Source organism: Schistocerca piceifrons, chromosome 2 (assembly GCF_021461385.2).
Source record: "Schistocerca piceifrons isolate TAMUIC-IGC-003096 chromosome 2, iqSchPice1.1, whole genome shotgun sequence".
Taxonomy (NCBI): domain Eukaryota; kingdom Metazoa; phylum Arthropoda; class Insecta; order Orthoptera; family Acrididae; genus Schistocerca; species Schistocerca piceifrons.
Window position 1 is genome coordinate 676185456 of NC_060139.1, and position 16650 is coordinate 676202105.

General features: G+C 39.9%; 1 protein-coding gene across 5 annotated transcripts in view; it reads right to left on the bottom strand.

Moving 5' to 3' along the window:
* Positions 1 to 16650, bottom strand: part of LOC124774945 ((E3-independent) E2 ubiquitin-conjugating enzyme UBE2O) — a 230923-nt gene that overhangs the window by 133003 nt on the left and 81270 nt on the right. For 2 of the 5 annotated variants that reach the window (XM_047249649.1, XM_047249652.1), the window contains one exon: positions 1428 to 1508. The exons of the other annotated variants lie outside the window; for them this stretch is intronic. In XM_047249649.1, coding sequence (XP_047105605.1) covers positions 1428 to 1508 — 81 coding nt within the window. The remainder of the gene's footprint in view (positions 1 to 1427; positions 1509 to 16650) is intronic. 5 annotated transcript variants of the gene reach the window in all.

Consider the following 16650-nt stretch of genomic DNA (forward strand, 5'->3'; position numbering starts at 1 on the left):
GTGTCTTGAATCTTAACATCTCCAAAGTAAACTATGCATGAAATGTGACCCTCACTATCACAGCAACTGAGCCAAGTCGTATTCATCAACCAAGATTGTTTACCACAAGTCCTCTTGAAAACTTCATTGCTCTAGCCCTTTTGGTTAACTGGACAATTTTATTCTTGAAACTTTTGGGATAAACCCTGTCCTCTTTTCCATAGGAATTCCTTTTGCAACCCAGAAAATACTGCCCACAGTCTCTCCAGCAGATAAAATCAACTTAGCCATCCTCTATGTTGTGCAGAGCCATCTGTTTCCATCCACTTCTGTAATGACAGCTTCATTTTCTGGCATGAAGTGGTGGACCTAAGTTTCTTCCACAATCACCCTTCACATGGGTCATCTCCATAAGTACAGTCATGTTAGGTTTCACCCATCAATTCCATAACTGTGGGAAATGAAGGAGTACACTTCTTACAAACCTTCACAAACTGTATCTAAATTTATGTTATTGATAACCTGTTCACAAAACACTTTTATGACTTCACAGCATTCCAGTTTATTCCACTTGAATGAAATAAATTCAAAGTAACTTTAATAATTTGTACAAACTATAATACTCCTCAAATAAAGTTGTCATTTGACTGAAGTTAGTGTGTGTGTGTGTGTGTGTGTGTGTGTGTGTGTGCGCGCGCAGCGCGATTGCTTTGAAAATAAGAGAGAGAGAGAGAGAGAGAGAGAGAGATATGCCTTTGTATTGAGCTAAGAGCTCTTTACCTGCCTTGTGTTTAGGTTAGCTGTTGGGAAATGTACCAAGTGTACGCTAATAGTTAACAGTTGGATCACAAAACCAGGGTACATACAAACAGCAAATACTTCCTCATTGTTGTTTCCATTAACTTTTAGCACATTACTGTGAAATATGGAAGGCTAGTTGGTACTCTATAATGTTCAAAGCTGAGGCTCTTTAAAGACCAATCAAAACAACGATGAAAGGTGCAGTGTTCTGTCACTCGATGTATCATCCTACCTTAGCGGAATCATCACATTCCCTGAAGTAAAAAATGTTGGTACGTGTATTTGCTGGTTGAAGACCTTTCACGCCCAAGGGTATGATAAATTATCTTAAGCACATCGTGCCACAAGAGGGATGGGTGATGCTTGTGTTCACTTTTGTAATACATGGTAATTCTTTTACTACTGTTGCCACTTTAAGGTTATTCTGCATAGTTGGAACTTTAGCTTTTGACACAGATAGTACTCATCACGATTATGACATCATTCTATCAGAATGATAATCAGGGAAAGTACAACAGACGATGTTTTTAGTATGATTAGTTCACAGATAGAAAGGTAGTTCCGGCCATAAATTACAAAGTGATTTGGGTTTTTGCCATGTCAATCGAAATTATCTGTTCTGTTAAATAAGTGTTGGAATTACTGACCAAAAGTGATAGCGAAGATGAAAACTTCAGCGATTTTAGCTGCCCAGAAGATGAACGCAAGTATCTTCAGCCATCTACCTCCTGTAAAAGGAATGGAAATGAGAAAGTGGTGAGTGAGTTGGCAACATCAGATGATATAACAGGAGCGAGATCTGTTGAAGGAACAATGTACATAAAAGATGAAAATCTGATGTAAATTAACTGATGTAGCTTCAAATTGTCGGCGACTGGGTGGTCCGGCTGTCTCTTGGCCACAATTTTGTAGTGGCCATTCATGTGGACAGACAGCTGGTTATTGTGCTAATCGAAACTTCATGCAGCATTCTACATGGGAATGACCATTAACAAGCTGTCTATCCATGTGAATGGCAGCCACCATACTGCAGCCTAGAGAGAATTGGGTCCCCTAGTTGCTGATAATCATGGGCAACATGGTGCGCTGTTCTTCAATGACCGCCAAAAAGCAGCAGCAATTCCAAACTGCACAAGTGAGAACTCCTCATACAACATATCCTTTGTTCCTGTAACTCCCTTCACCCCAACCTTCACTATACCCTGTGCCCCACCTGCCTCTACCCTGCTCCCAACTCCAGCCTCGTACAACCCAGTATTCCTCCAGCTCACTTATATAGTCCTATCCCCTCCTCTGGTTCTCTCCTGTCCTAGAAATCTGTATGGGGCTAGGAGAATTATTTTATACTTCTTAGCCTGATTTAAAAATGTGGTATACTAAAATTTTACTTTAGTTTAAATAATTATTTTATGTTTTTTTTTCTTGCATGTATGAAACTTTCCAGTGGATTTTTAACATACTGATGAAATTATAAGAGAGAAGTGTTATATTTCCTGTTTATTGCAGTGCTTTTTCCACCTGATAATATCTGCAATAGAATACTGTTATACCTATCTACTAATAATAGATCATTGATTGTTATTTTCCTACAAAATAAAGAAGTGAGCAAAATTAATTTTATATAATTTTTATATGATTTCTATTCCATTACTAGCTTTCTACCCATGGCTTCGTCCTTGTACTGTACACTTGTGTCACACATATTGTACACATCTCCCCCCCCCCCCTCCCACCCACACTCCCTGTCTGTCTGTTCCCACCACCTCAACCTCAGCCATACCCTCTTACTCCCACTCTCTGTCTGTCTCTTCCTACCACCTCATTCTCTGCCATATCCCCCCCCCCCCCCCCCACACTCTAGATCCTCCTCCACCAGTCTCGATCTGTTTCTCCCTCTTTCCCTTTTCTCGGTCCATCTTCCCCTTTCCCCTCTTTCTGACCATCTCCTTCTCAGCCCTCTCCTTGTCCATCTAGACCTCCCACCTTGATCTGTCTACCTGCTCCTCTCCATTCTCACTCAGTCATCCACGTCCTCGTGCATAACTCCAGAAATACATTCTGGCACTACCCACACAACACAATAGTTGTGCTGGGAAACCTGTATGTCAGGCATTAGCAATCTTTTTCACACCTGCCAAATAGACAGGTAAGACAACAAATTAATACTGCACTGTCATCCAAACTGAGCTATTTTTATAGTTTCAAGTGTCTAGCCCATCAGGAAGTTAGTTTAAATTAACTGCAAAAGTTGCACCGAACAAAAAGAGAGACAAGAAAGTGACCTAATAAAAACATGGCAAAATGCACTAGATTTTATAGGCATACTTGTGAGAGTTTATCTAACCTTACTCACATTGTGAAATGAGAAGACATTAATTCTGATAAGGTATCTGTTGCTTCATTTCATGTCTTCATAAGTCAGTAGGAAGAAAAATGAATTTATAACACTCATTTGATGTTGCCGATGTTGCCTTGTCACAAGATAAATTTTTATTTCTTCTAAAAATGCTGCACTTCTGATCATAGTATTGAAAATGAGGGATGAAGAACACCACTTCCAGCTCAGCAGTTGAATCCACCTCATGGGATATCCCAACCAATACTGCCATATTGCATTTAATTTTAATCCCTTCAAAATGAAGCTCTTTCAACTTCTGTAACATCTAGCATTGAAATATAATACTATTTGATGGTGGTGAGACAGCAACATGCCACAAATTTACTTCAAGTTCCTTTATTCAAAAGGTACTGTTACTGGTTTCGAATCATTACAATTCATCGTCAGACGGCTTTCATTAGAACTTGTGGTGCATTTTTTTACTGATTAGTTGTCCTAAAATATAAATGATACATAATTATAATCATGTCACATAGATTGTTGCATTACAGATTTGCACTGGGATGTGACTTACGGTAAATGTCGGTTTGGAGTACTTGTTTTCAGAGTTTTCGTCCAGCTGATGACATTTGTAGTTTTCGCCACATTTCCATCATTGCACACATAAACTTGTATAACTGAGCGCTTCATATTTGTCACTGAATGCATTTCCACCACATTCCTACCATAGCACACACAAATTTGTATCACCGAGCACTTCAGATGCACCACATGTTTTGATAGATAATAGTGCATGACTGTATAGTGGATACAGGAGCATTGTCAAGACTATCAGGACTATTAACTTTTGGAACTAACTAGATATTGTAGCAACAGCGATCCGTACAAAGATACTGTAGACTTTTAGTGAACTGTATTGTAGTATTTGGAACAGACAAGAAAAACAAGAAACAAATGAAAATATGAATTGAGAAGAAAGCCTAGTGACATAATTCAAGTGCACAGATAAAATTCTGATATTCAATGGTGTGACAAACGATAAGTTTAAATGCTGGGAACAAGCAATACCTTTGAAACCATTACCACTATTAATAAAGATAGAATGAAAGAAGAGATGACTACCTACAACATATAGTTTAGGAGCCCACTCATGGTGGAAATATATTTAGCAACAAACAGACCTACCTAACCTCTTTCAGGATGTCAATATTGAAAATGGTATGAGCAACCACGAGAAAGTTGTAGCAACAATGACTACTAAGGTACAAAGTGCAGCTAAATTTAGTTAGAAGATTTACCCATTTACTAAGTTGGATAAAGATGCAGTCTCGTCACATCTCAAAGAAAATCAGTACATTTACCTCTGGGCTGGGGCATGCGGAAGTAGTGTGGCTCAGATTTAAAAATGTGGTTGACCATACAATGGATAGATACGTACCTAGTAGCACAGTTCATTATGGTAGGGATGTTCCATAGTATGCAGTTACTGTAGAGAAACTTTCAATGAAACAGAAAATACTGCATAATTGGGGCCATAAAGACACGCTGAATGAAAAGTCTTTGGCTGAGGGCAACATAAGAAGCTTGCAATAATTATCTGTAATAGGATTGTATCAAAAAGACCTCTTCCAAACCCCAAAGAAATTCTGATCATATGTATAGGCTGTCAGTTGCACCGAAGTTACTGTCCAGACACTCTAGATAGATACAGGAAATAAAACTGAGGGTCACAAAGAAAAAGAAGAGGTATGGACTCTATCATCTAATGTTCATTTACTAAGGAAGATATATATGTATGTCCCAGTTTACTTCTCACATCACTGCAGACATGAATGATATTAGTGTCAGTTATGTTGAGGAACAGCTAAATCAAACATGACTCCAAGGCCTGATAGGTCCTTGTAAGATTTTGTGCAGAATTTGCAGCCAACATAGCTCCTACTGCTTTTTTTCAAACAACATCCTAAAAGCCATGGATAAAGGAAATAACACAGATGTAGTATTTATTGACTTCTGGAAAGCAGCTGACTCAGTATCACACCATATCAAGCAAAATTTGTGACTGGATTAAGGATTTCTTGACAGGGAGGACACAGTATGTTATCTTGAATGAGAGTGATCGACAGACGTACAAGTAACTTCAAGTGTGCCCCAGGAAAGTATTCTGGGATTTTTGCTGTTCGTTTTGCAGATTAATTATCTTTGCACAAAATGTTAATTGTTACCTCATACTGTTCCCAGATGATGCAGTTATCTATAATGAAGTACTGTCTGATAAAAGCTACACAAATGTTCAGTTAGAGCTTGATAAGGTTTCAAAGTGGTGCAGAGATTGGCAACAAACTTTAAATGCTCAGAAATGTAATGCTACACACTTAAAAATACCATACTATAAAATTTCCAGACCCAGCATTACGAATGTAATCCCGATATTATTCAGTCCCTAAGTATCAGTCCCATAGGGACAATGAAGACAAAATTAAGACTATTACAGTGTGCACAAAGGCAGTTAAGTAGTCATTCTTCCTGCACTCCATATGTGATTGGAACAGGAAAGAACTCTTAACATGTAGTACCACCATGCTAAGCGCCCTCTGTCAAGCACTTCACTATGATTTGCAGAGTATGCATATAGATGACAAACGAAATACAGTGTCAAAAATGCAATAAAGTCATGGGATCTGCTAATACAACTGGTATTATCTTTCAAGTCTAACACAAACAATAAAGACACATTAGAACAGTAGAAGTAGTTTCCCTTTTACATCAATGATATAGCAGTACTATACACTACACACACTCTACAAATTAGTTACTGGCCATAGAGATTATACTGGAGATTTCCACCCACTATTAATGAAGGAACTTACACATGCAAAATATCAAAGCAAGAGTAGAGGTCATTAGGTGAGTGCAGAAGAAAACAGCAGAAAAGAAATTTACAATAATTGTGCACACTAAAAATGGACAGTGTTAAAATCAAGGTATACATGTGAAGACCATGATGCTGCAGCTTGTGTCACTCCTCATCTCTAAATATTTCATACAAGCCTGAATTTTTAAGTGTGTAGACCCATAGTATAAAGTCATTAGATGCAAATGTGTTTCTTTCAACAAATAAGCTTTAATCTGTTCAACAATTAGAAGAAAAACAATGACACAGATGGGAATACTGTGTATCCCACACTTTCAGTGTGTGAAAGTATTTAGCACTTAATGACACACAAGTTGTGTTTCTGCAGATTTCCTGTAATAATTGCTGCCCTTTGCATGTAACAGTAGAATTTACCTTTTAATGGGGATAATTTAGTATAAATACTTTGAGAAGTGTTTTTAGTGGATTAAATACACTAACCCCTAAATTAACATACCACTACATCTGATGCACACATTATAAATTCTGGACTGAAAACCTTGTCTGGTCACATGAAGAATACTCTTGAGGTACATATGCCTCCAACCTCAAAAGAGTTGCTCTAAGTTTGTGAGCATCTGCTTCCTTTGTAAAACAATTTAGCTTTCTATTCTGCGGTCTACATTTTTTTTTCCTGTATTTTATACCAACCTGACACAAAAGAAATAAAACTGTTTAGAATACTCATTTCTTGTGTGTGTACCATGTGACAACCGTAATGAAAATTGTTCAACCCAGTTGTACTTTTTGTACTCCACTGGGATACATAATGTAGGAGATCTACGAACACACACACACACACACACACACACACACACACAGTGACTGACATTTCAGTTCCAACTGGGTTATTCACAAATCCAACATTTTTGTAAAAGTACAAAAATTATAAAAAATTGTCTGTCTATTACAACACTATAAAGTAAACAATTGAAATAGGATGAATCCTAAGGTCTTCCATGTGATACAAAATACATAATTTCCTGTTTCCAACTCTGATCATTTCATTTTTCTGCAGAATCTCTCTTTATTTGGTGCTGTGAACAATTGTCTTACACATCTTCACAGCCTAATCTCAAACAAGACTCTAGTATAATTTGCAGTGTTCCATTATTTACATCATAGTTCAATTATTTTTGATAACAGTGGGTTTTGTATAGCCACAACCTCGTCATTATTCCATGAAATACACATTTTTGCTATGTTTTTGACAGACTCGGTAGATGGTTGACACAATCTAAGAAACTGAATGCCACGTTAAAACAGCTATGCTTAAAGGATGGAAATATTAATTTAATCAAGACTTGTGAAAACTGCAGATGTCAGCGACTTAATTATGAGGTATAGCATTGTAAATCTTTTCTGCCAATTAGGGATTCCAATTTAGCAGTGAAAAGTACACAGCATTGTGTGAAATTAAATGGTAACACATTAAGGAAGGAAGAAAGGAATAAAGATTATGCTTTAATGTCCCACCAATGACAACGTCATTAGAGACAGAGCGCAAGTTCAAATAAAAGAAGTACAGGAAAAGAAATTGGTCATGTCCTTTTCCAAGGAACCATGGACAACCATAATGTGGATGGCTTGAGGAAAATTTGAACCACTTTCTTTCCAGATGCAAGCCCAGTGTCTTAACACCTCCACCTCACCTTGTTTGATAACAATACCACTGTATTGTATTGTTGTGTTATCATTGTGTGTGTGTGTGTGTGTGTGTGTGTGTGTGTGCACGCATGCACATGCACATGCACATGAGAGAGAGAGAGAGAGAGAGAGAGAGAGAGAGAGAGAGAGAGAGATCATTTTCCTGAGAAAAAGCTTATCATTATATAAGAAAGAAAGATGTATGGGAGATACTGGATCAAAGAAAAGCCAACCTACCTATACTCTTGGAAAAGCATTCTTACAGAATTCAAAGAATAATGAAGGTTTGAAACAAGGGCTTGTACCCAGTATAACTTCTACAGTTTAACCTTGTATCAACAAAATTCTTAAAATGTGGATGGACAAAATTTATGAATTTGTAGGTTCACATTGCCCAAAATACACTCCTGGAAATTGAAATAAGAACACCGTGAATTCACTGTCCCAGGAAGGGGAAACTTTATTGACACATTCCTGGGGTCAGATACATCACATGATCACACTGACAGAACCACAGGCACATAGACACAGGCAACAGAGCATGCACAATGTCAGCACTAGTACAGTGTATATCCACCTTTCGCAGCAATGCAGGCTGCTATTCTCCCATGGAGACGATCGCAGAGATGCTGGATGTAGTCCTGTGGAACGGCTTGCCATGCCATTTCCACCTGGCGCCTCAGTTGGACCAGCGTTCGAGCTGGACGTGCAGACTGCGTGAGACGACGCTTCATCCAGTCCCAAACATGCTCAATGGGGGACAGATCCGGAGATCTTGCTGGCCAGGGTAGTTGACTTACACCTTCTAGAGCACGTTGGGTGGCACGGGATACATGCGGACGTGCATTGTCCTGTTGGAACAGCAAGTTCCCTTGCCGGTCTAGGATTGGTAGAACGATGGGTTCGATGACGGTTTGGATGTACCGTGCACTATTCAGTGTCCCCTCGACGATCACCAGTGGTGTACGGCCAGTGTAGAAGATCGCTCCCGACACCATGATGCCGAGTGTTGGCCCTGTGTGCCTCGGTCGTATGCAGTCCTGATTGTGGCGCTCACCTGCACGGCGCCAAACACGCATACGACCATCATTGGCACCAAGGCAGAAGCGAATCTCATCGCTGAAGACGACACGTCTCCATTCGTCCCTCCATTCATGCCTGTCGCGACACCACTGGAGGCGGGCTGCACGATGTTGGGGCGTGAGCGGAAGACGGCCTAACGGTGTGCGGGACCGCAGCCCAGCTTCATGGAGACTGTTGCGAATGGTCCTCGCCAATACCCCAGGAGCAACAGTGTCCCTAATTTGCTGGGAAGTGGCGGTGCGGTCCCCTACGGCACTGCGTAGGATCCTACGGTCTTGGCGTGCATCCGTGCGTCGCTGCGGTCCGGTCCCAGGTCGACGGGCACGTGCACCTTCCGCCGACCACTGGCGACAACATCGATGTACTGTGGAGACCTCATGCCCCACGTGTTGAGCAATTCGGCGATACGTCCACCCGGCCTCCCGCGTGCCCACTATACGCCCTCGCTCAAAGTCCGTCAACTGCACATACGGTTCACGTCCACGCTGTCGCGGCATGCTACCAGTGTTAAAGACTGCGATGGAGCTCCGTATGCCACGGCAAACTGGCTGACACTGACGGCAGCGGTGCACAAATGCTGCGCAGCTAGCGCCATTGAACGGCCAACACCGCGGTTCCTGGTGTGTCCGCTGTGCCGTGCGTGTGATCATTGCTTGTACAGCCCTCTCGCAGTGTCCGGAGCAAGTATGGTGGGTCTGACACACCGGTGTCAATGTGTTCTTTTTTCCATTTCCAAGAGTGTATTTCAGCATCTTTGTGCCATCAGCAGTAGTTTTTGTTTATTGAAAAAAGTGGATATATTTTAGGTCATAACTGATCTAACAAAATGAGACAACCCTCAACAAGCAGTTTAATAAAAATTGTCCAACTCATAATGTAATTCCAGACTATACAAAAGACTCTGTGAATTGCATGTAATCTGCACCAAGGAAAATGAAAAGAATAAAATTCACTTTTACATCATTTGGTTTGCAGATGACAAGCTATCAGGCAGAACACCATACAGATGGTCCTGTAAAACCATATAATGTAAAAAGGTAGAAGCAAAAATGAACAAAAACTGTCTTTAGACCTCATTTTGTTAGGTCAGTTAAAACTTTTTTCAATAAACAAAATGACGCTGCAGAGGTGCAGAAACATGTTTGAGCAACAAGAAAAAATTGAGTTTTGCATAAAAGGAGGAACCTATATCCAATAGTTTTAACACAAGTACAGAAAAAAATACAAACAATTCAAATCCAAAAGATGAATTGTTTTTGTTGTTTTTCATTGTGGCTTGCCTGGACACCATTAAACATTCTTGTATTCTGCACTGAGCTTTATCCTCTCCTGTACCCAAAATTTTGTAATTCCCTTTGAATGCATCTGTTGGTAATCCTTTGTTCCCTGGGTACTGCATCTTGTTTATGGTTTCTTGTTTTCATTTAATATATTTGTCACTATCTTTCAGAAGAAGATATTCTGTTGGACCCACCTTTCAGGTTGATTGCTAATGTGCGAGTCTGCTTCGGTGCTTGTAAACCAGGACATCGTGATTTTAAGTTTTTGTTATTATTATTAAAAAACTACATGAAAATACCATGATGAGTTCTGAGATTGTGAGTAATTATTCTTTCTAGATTCTCCAGAGGGCGGAAGTGCTGTATCATAATCCACACTGGAGGGCTAATGGTAGAAGATGCTACAACTAAATTTCCAAGTTATTACCAGTTCACCATCCCTGTCACTATAAATGACCCTCTTCTATCCAATAAAGTCTTAAATCTTAACAACAGTTAAAGAAAACTAGATTGCCACAGTAAGTCAAACACTAATTTGAGAATCAAAATGACTGTCCTCAGAACTGTAAGTATGAAAATCTGTATACTGTATGCTGCAGCAGTTCAAGGAGGAATTTCTCCATCACTTAAAGTGGTCTGTTGCACCGTGTACTAGTGGTGTAGAGGTATGCAATACAGTGTTAGAGGTCTGTTGCTTTGTAACTTTTTTTAGATTTAATTTTATCTGGAAACTGAAAGTACATACGTACAAGGCAAAAATCTTAAGAAAATTCAATCTGACATGCCAAAAACAGAAGTTCTGGCGAAAAATATTTTCTCTGTGGAGCTCTTGATGGTTCTCCTCTGAACATCTCTTACTCCAGAGAATTTCCCCTCCACAAATTGGGTGTCAGCTACTACCCATTATTGACATTGCCTACTGTCTACAATTGCTCATCATTTTGGCAAGCAGAAATGGCTGTATTAATGTTGTATGATTTCCTCTGTGCAGAATGTCTATGATGAATATATTCAACAAGATCTTATTATTAGAAACTGCCTATTTTTCCATACTTATTTTTTCTACTCTTCATTTTATTCTGCTACATGATACAAATGCCGTAAAAACTGGCCACTACGCTTCCTTATCTTTCATTTTTCCTTGCCTCTTTACTTCTGCCATATTGGTATGAACACATTTTTAATTATTTCTTCAACATTTACTATCATTACATGAATAGTCTGTCAATAACAGCATATTTTTGTAAAAGCATCTCTAAAACAAGAAACCACATCTCAGTCATTTATATTCCTTAACTATCCACAAGCTATATTTCATTCAAGCAGAGCCAGTCCAAGAACATTTTATCAAACAAGTGACTATCATTTGCCATCTGCTCTCCCCCAATCCCCTCACCTCCTGCTCCTCCACCTCCCCCTCAAGCCTCCTTTTCCCCTGTACACCTTCACCCATGTCAGTTTTTGCTACTAACTGCAATAGACACTGGAAACAATCTTGCACTTAGGCACCACTGGCACACCTCTCAGCTTGGTGCCTCAAGCAGCTGCTACTAATTGTGATACATTGTGTGTAGAAATCTTACAGTAGTGGCACCTCTAGTGACCCTCTTAACTCTGCACCCCAAGTGGCAGCTTGTGTCAACAAACTGCGGTCATATTCCTTAGCACTGAAGTTAGACCTTGAACACTTAGAGACTACTGGTGTTTGACCAACAGCAAGAGATGATGTACTACGCTTAATGGCGTGTCATCCACCCTGATACCACCCACTCCGACCAGAGGGCCCTCCTCACGGGCGCTATCCAGTCGCAGCAAAGGCCACCTGGCAGGATGGCCATTTCCGGGAGTCCCAATGCCCCTGGGTGACGGGCATCTACTTATTGGCATATGTGGGGAGTTAACGGTGTAGGCATCAGCAGAGCGACCCCTGTGTGGTCAGGGCTACAACCAACAGGGTACATGGTGGCCCCACCACAATAGACTGGCTACTGTGCTGGATATCAAGCACAAACGAGCTACGGAGTCCAGAGAACAATACATCACAGAGGATGGAGGAAAATGCATCGAGGAGGGTGACGTCACCCAACAGCTAAAGAATGAGCGGACGTGCAGATCCATGTCGACGAAGGATGCGAGAGGTCTCGGTGCTTGATGGACACTATGCACCATGTAAGGCGCCCTTCCCCAATTGGCTCGCTCTTCAGGAAAATTTGGTAAAACTGAGGTCAAACCCTACAGGGGACCATCATCATATAAAGCCCGAAATGTGTAGGACTCCTTTTAGTTGCCTCCTATGACACGCAAGAATACCTCGAGTGTATTCTAACCCCCACACCTGCAGGGAGGGAAAGAGGGTGGGGGGCACATATGATGTAACATCTGATGAAGAGAAACTGTGAAATTAAGAGCAAAGGGATTATGGGAAATTTTATGAGAATTACATTAGGGCAATCTCCAAGTCATCTCAAAAAGATGCAAGTAATTTAAGTGATGATGAAAGTTTACACACTTTTTGTTTCAAATTTCACAGAAACAATTTTAATCTGAACCGATGATTCAATAGGATATAAAAACTCTATGTTGTTTAACTAATTTAAGTAGATAAACTTTGAAAAAGTATTTTTAGTTTTTGCTTCTAGCTAACAAATGCAGTAAGGCAAATTACATTATTATTTCAACTATTTAAATGCTGGGATTACTACTGCACTCCGAGTTTGCTATTTAGATGATGCTACAAATCACAAAAATTTTACTTTTCAAATCTGGAACATACCTAATAGAAAGCCTTCTCATTTATGTAACCTATGTTGACACACATGCTTAATTACCTGTTCCAGTTTGCCTTTGATGGATGGCACAAAGGGGCTCTGCTCAAATAATCAATGAATGAAGTATGTCCCATGTTTATGGTCTTTGGTAATGTTGCTTTTTTAAACCCCTACTGCATTAATTCCTCAAAGTATATGAATTAATTTAAATGCTTTAAATCTGAAAGACCAAAGATGTATCACATTTTCTGCCCTTGTAATGCCTATGTTGGGGCTGCTAACAGGAGAAAGAAGAAGGGCAATTCACTAAGTACCTCACACATGGCGCAGTCACATTAATGTGACCACCGCCTATGTTTTACATCAACATGAAATAACACATCACATGGCAGCATTAGCAGAGGAGGGTACATAAGGCAGAACACAGTTCAGTCAGTGTCGTAAAGCAGAAACAGAGTCATTTATCTGAAATTCAAAATGGCGTGATCATAGGCTTTCGGGCCAAGAGTGGAAGCTTTTCTGAAACAGCTAAGTTCATATACTGTTTGGGTGCCACCATGGTTAAAGTACACCATGAATGGCGAAACGTGCTATCCAAAACCGGCATCAAGTCAACTTTCATGCACCACAGGCCATAGATGACAGGAGTGAATGATGGCTGCAGAGATGTGTATGGGCGAAGAAATGTGCAACTGTAAAGCAACCAACTGCCCAGATGCACCAATGGGCTACCCAACAGTGTCTCCTCAACAACTGTTGAGGAAACATTGCTGCATATGGAACACCGCAGGAGGTGCCTATTTCATGCAGCCATGCTGACTGCTGTTCAAACTAGAAATCCACTGAGTGGCGTCAGGTGGCCTTTTCAGATGAAATGGATTTTATGTTCCACTGGATAGAGGTCTGTTGGCATGTATGGTGTGAAGCAACTGAAAGAAAACTTTCTCAGGAGAATTTTAGCACTGTACCAGTGTGAATTACAACACATCCCTGACAAAGTTGCAATAATTCAGTTCCTGTACCTGGCACACCCATATTGATTCGCAATTTCAGAATCAGGAAACATTTTGCGAAGCAAAGGCCCAGCATGGTCGGCACAGTTTATAGTCAAGTTATGCTCTACAATAAATGAAGTAAATAAAGCCTCAGCATTTGTCACAGAATCTACATTTTGGGGTTTACACGAGAAGTTAAGTTTCTGGTTCCGTTCTACACAATGAACACACTCCTTGTGTTGTTTAGTTTGCACACGTTTAACGCATTTCGTGCCATGAGCCACTGAAAAGTCACATCTACATACACTACAAAATGCGTCCCTTCCTCAATTCACTTAAACATGGAAACTCTTCCTTACATACGTTTCTGAACACTGCATCATATTTCTTCATCATCCTGCACAAAAAATAATCAACACCTCCATGATACACAGCCAACAACTACTATAGAGTACAAAAATCACGCAGCAGAACTGAGAACACAATGGTCCCATGTTCTAGACAATGGTCATGTAGCAATGATGCCAACCCTGGTGCACCGTTTCTCCCTATATTGCACTTCAAGTTCCCCTAAATAATTTGTCACACTGTTGGGTAAGCGAACGGAGGGGTGAGGCGGTAAAAGGGAGTCAACAATGAAATTTTCGAGTGGAGGGGCAAGGAGGGGAGGGTAGTAACCCTAAATATTCCCCCCTCCCCCCCCCCCCTGAAACATTTATCCCTCTAATTTCCCCCAGGCAACTTAATTCCCCCTAAATTTAGGAGAAAATTCCCCAACTTAGCAACACTTCCTTGTAAAAAGAACAACACTAATCACTTCGCTTGGAACGACTATTGACTACTCCTTGTTCACAATAACTTTTCGATTGCACTGATGCTACCGTAAGTGGAGGAAATTAGCACTGGGTGAAAGATATTCATTTGTCTCCGAACGCTGCCAACGATAAGTTCCTTACTTCCTTGTAGATACGAAGTGCGAGTTACGCCTACTGCCGCTCCCGACAGCCACTGCACGAATCTTCCAAGTTAACGTAGACAAGTAGCATCCATACAGTATCATCCACCAATATATCAAAGGGGCAGGATTTTCAGATAGTAAGGAAAGTATTGAAACTGCTCTGAAAATTGGGAGTTCGGTCTTCATGGTCGGGAGATCAGGAGGAAGAAGGAAAAATCGGGAGTCTCCTGCTTAAATCAGGGGAGTTGGCATGTCTGCCTTTGGGATGACATCCAGCCCAGAAGCACTTTGTTTTCTACTCGCACAATGACATCTACCAGCAGAACAATGCAATGTGTCGCACAGCTCTCAGTGTATGTGCGTGGTTTGAAGAGCACCAGAATGAGTTTACCATAATCCCCTGGCCACCAAACTCCCCGGATTTAAACACAATTGACAATCTGTGGGATCATCTCAATCTTTCTATTTCTTTGTCAACTTTCTACAGTTTTACTTGCTTTCTTTCTTCTCTTCCTCCAAACAGATACAGTGAAAACACCAATACTTTTCCAGGCACCATTTCAGTTAATAATTTACCATTCGTTCTCTCTTCACAAGTCTTATCACGCTTCAGTGCAGGTCCAAAACACTTTATGTGTTACTTTCATGCAGCAATCTTTTTATGTATAGTTAACATCAAATATAAAATCTGTCATAGTAAAAACAACGCTCATTGTTTAACACTTCTTACTGAAAATACTAATACATTATTTAATAATATCAAAGACAGATTACACATTAAACAGTGAACATTAGGGTAACTATGATTTTAATTGCATATCTTGAAGCTTCCCTGGCAAATTGAATATTCCATCATCTTTGAGGCATGCATCTGGAATATTATGAACCTCTATTAACAATATCCTTGATGCACACAAGAAAGATGATGAAATATATAAATGTATCAGAGTTTTGTCTTTTCTGTCGCACATGTGCAAGAGAACATTAAAACACTCAGTTACATTAATGCAATAGAGTGTGACGGCTCTGTAACATATGTTTCAGTGGGGATGTTGAAACTGCATTTGAAACCCTATGGGTATCAAGAATTTATGAGTAGGTATAGTAATGAACAAGGCATGCTGCAACACAACGTGTGATAAGATGAGGATTTGGGTTAAAAGTAAACCATGACCAGATGGCCAAGATGGTTAATGCATGTGTTCTAGAGAAGCAGCACAGATTTTCAGCTTTCACCATTGCAATTCTGCAATGCCCTGTGTGGCTGCAAGTTATGATTTCCCACCTATCCAATTCCCTTTCTTCCTCCTTCCTCTGTTTCAGAAAATGATTGAATATGATTTTCATTAAAATTAAAATTTTGTCTTTTCATACATATTTAGTCACAAAACACAGTTCCTGATTGTGTTTCATGTGTCAAACAAAATCATTATGTTCTCTTACTGTTCATCAACTATACATGCAAACCTCTGGAGATTAGCTGTTTGATGAGCTCTTCTTCTGGCCAGTTTATTATTTCATAGGATTCTGACACTTTACTGCTTACAAATCACTACTAAATCAAGAAATTTAAAGACAATGTCAAAACAAAGTTGTACATGAAACTTTCTGAACCTTACATATCATCAGATTCGAACTACTTCATCTGAACTTTGTATTTTTCGACACATGCTCACTTGTTAGTGTAAACACACTTTTTTAAAAGCCTTGAAAATTTGGGGGAAGGAAAAACTGAGAAGTTAAGTGTGAGATTCAATACAGCCACATCTAAATTTATATTTTAATTAAGTTAACTGACAACACAAATAACAGAGACGTTTGAATCTCAATTACTAATGTAATCACTGTTACAGTGTGAGATCATCATGCAAGTTATGTTACTGAACA